Source organism: Sinocyclocheilus grahami, unplaced genomic scaffold (genome assembly GCF_001515645.1).
Source record: "Sinocyclocheilus grahami isolate Dianchi unplaced genomic scaffold, SAMN03320097.WGS_v1.1 scaffold3404.1, whole genome shotgun sequence".
In the NCBI taxonomy this organism is placed as follows: Eukaryota; Metazoa; Chordata; class Actinopteri; order Cypriniformes; family Cyprinidae; genus Sinocyclocheilus; species Sinocyclocheilus grahami.
Window position 1 is genome coordinate 16,160 of NW_015508533.1, and position 2,227 is coordinate 18,386.

The 2,227-nt window shown below is 39.7% G+C and overlaps 1 protein-coding gene across 2 annotated transcripts in view; it reads right to left on the bottom strand.

Annotated features, from left to right (window-relative positions):
- LOC107576256 (cadherin-related family member 5-like) overlaps positions 1-1,755 on the bottom strand; it is a 6,692-nt gene extending 4,937 nt beyond the window's left edge. Inside the window, exons 1-4 of one of the 2 annotated variants that reach the window (XM_016262473.1) lie at positions 1,432-1,754; positions 1,279-1,335; positions 1,087-1,179; positions 497-583 (exon numbers count right to left, since the gene is read on the bottom strand). In XM_016262473.1, the coding sequence (XP_016117959.1) occupies positions 497-583; positions 1,087-1,179; positions 1,279-1,335; positions 1,432-1,659 (465 nt within the window). In that variant the 5' untranslated portion in view covers positions 1,660-1,754. Of the gene's footprint in view, positions 1-496; positions 584-1,086; positions 1,180-1,278; positions 1,336-1,431 lie in introns of both variants that reach the window. The other variant, XM_016262471.1, reaches the window with a different exon arrangement.
- Positions 1,756-2,227: the final 472 nt, after the last annotated feature.

Sequence of the window (2,227 nt, forward strand, 5' to 3'; positions counted from 1 at the left end):
CCCAGCTACGTCGTGTTATACTTGTAAGAATTGTTCTAGACATGCCGAAAATTTGACGGTACAGCACAGCAGCTCTTCTTCTTGGTTTTCTCTGATGGACTAACTCTGCAGCAGCACTTCTTCGTCGTCGTCTCGTCTGATGCACTCACTCAACCAAGCGTTCTAACCACAACCTCGCCCCTCCCCACCCCCCAACCATTCGACTTTCTGAAGGCGGGAATTATTTTTAATGATATTCTAATGAGCCGCTTTGTGATATCACAAAGCCAGGAAAACAAACGCTGTAGTCCAAACGAGCCGTTCGTTGTAGTTCTTGAAAAGGGATTTAAAAAAAACTAAATATCTCCCTTTGGAGTGGACTTTGAGATTTGTAACTTTCTAGATATTTTTTATGCCCAAACATACACACTACACACTGACTAAAATGAGCAAGTAGTGCTAGCAGAAGGTTTCTACTGTGGGTTTGTTGATCTGGTGAGATGTTTGGTTCACCTACTGATGTTTCATCAATGACGTATGTGAGTGTGTCTCTATCAGCATCTGTGGCCTGGGCTGTAAACACTACAGAGTTTACCGCTGTTAACTGAACAAACACATCAAACAGCAGAAGATGGGAGAAGATCTCAGGAATGGAGTAAAATATGGGAAAATGTTTTAAATATATGCCGCTCAAAACTCGATAAGACTTTAATGTTTTTGAAAGTTTCTTATGCTCACCAAGGCTGCATTTATTTGATCAAAAGTACAGTAAAACTGTAATATTGTGAAATATTATTACAATTTCAAATAACTGTTTTTTTTTTGTTTTTTTGAATATATTTTAAAATGTAATTTATTCCTGTGATGCGAATCTGAATTTTCAGCATCACGACTCCAGTCTTCAGTTTCACATGATCCTAAAGAAATCACTCTAATATTAATTCGAAAAAGAAATCTTTGGTAGTATTTTTAATGCCTTTACTTTCACCTTTGATCAATTTAATGCATCCTTGATGAATAAAAGTATTCATATCTCATTTTGAATGGTAGCGTATGTCAACACACGAAAGAGAATGTATGTTGAGTTTTGTTTCTGCTGTGTTTTACCTCACTGAGCAGCAGAGGATGAACTGAACTTTGTAGGAACTCGGGTTTGTTGTCATTCTCGTTCAGAACCTCTACCATGATCCTGTGTTCAGCCTGACAGCAACATTACTTTTAATTGACAAGTATAAATTGTATAGATAAATCCAGTTTTCTAAGAGGATGCTGCTGTATGTCACAGGTTATTCAACTTACCTGTAGGACTTTGTGTTCGTAACACCTTACAGTTGCTGTTAAAAGTGAGCCGTGTATCTGTAATGTCATTATAGACAAATCATATTAATAATTGAAACAAAATCATGACAGAAGATGATAGTGTAATAGCCTAAAGATTTGTTTTAATGTTACCTCTCTATCAATAATCTTAGTTAATGTTGAGTTCAGTCTAATGGTCCTTCCCTCCAGATAAAACCAATCGGCATCTTTTCCAGAAAGTTTTAAGCGCATGTGATTGGCTGATGGGTGTGCAGTGAAACTGAGGGTGGCAATAAAAGTCCCCATCAGGCTGTTCTCTTTGACTTTGGCAAGCAGGTCATGCCCACCGTCACAATCGTTAGCTGCCAAAAATAGACACATTTCATTTATTTTAATAGCATTTTCTTTATATTTCTAATTACATTCGCTGTAATGTAAAATGTTGGCTTATTTTCTATGTCCAGTTGATAGTAAATTACAAATGTATCTGGTAATGATTTAATTTGTCAGTTATTAAGGTGACGTGACATGTGGCCAAGTATGGTGACCCATACTCGGAATTAGTGCCCTGCATTTAACCCATCCAAAGTGCACACACACAGCAGTGAACACACACACCGTGAACACACACCCAGAGCAGTGGGCAGCCATTTATGCTGCGGCGCCCGGGGAGCAGTTGGGGGTTCGGTGCCTTGCTCAAGGGCACCTCAGTCGTGGTATTGAAGGTGGGAGAGAGCGCTGTACATTCACTCCCCCCACCTACAATCCCTGCCGGTACGAGACTCGAACCCTTATGAGTCCGACTCTCTAACCATTAGGCCACAACTTCCCGTCTACATCATGTCTGTACAAGGAGCTTGATGTTCAGCACAGCTCTGACAGATTAGCTTGACTGGATTGTTGCCTGGATACTGATTTGTTCTTAATTTTCCGTGGCGCACAGATTGGA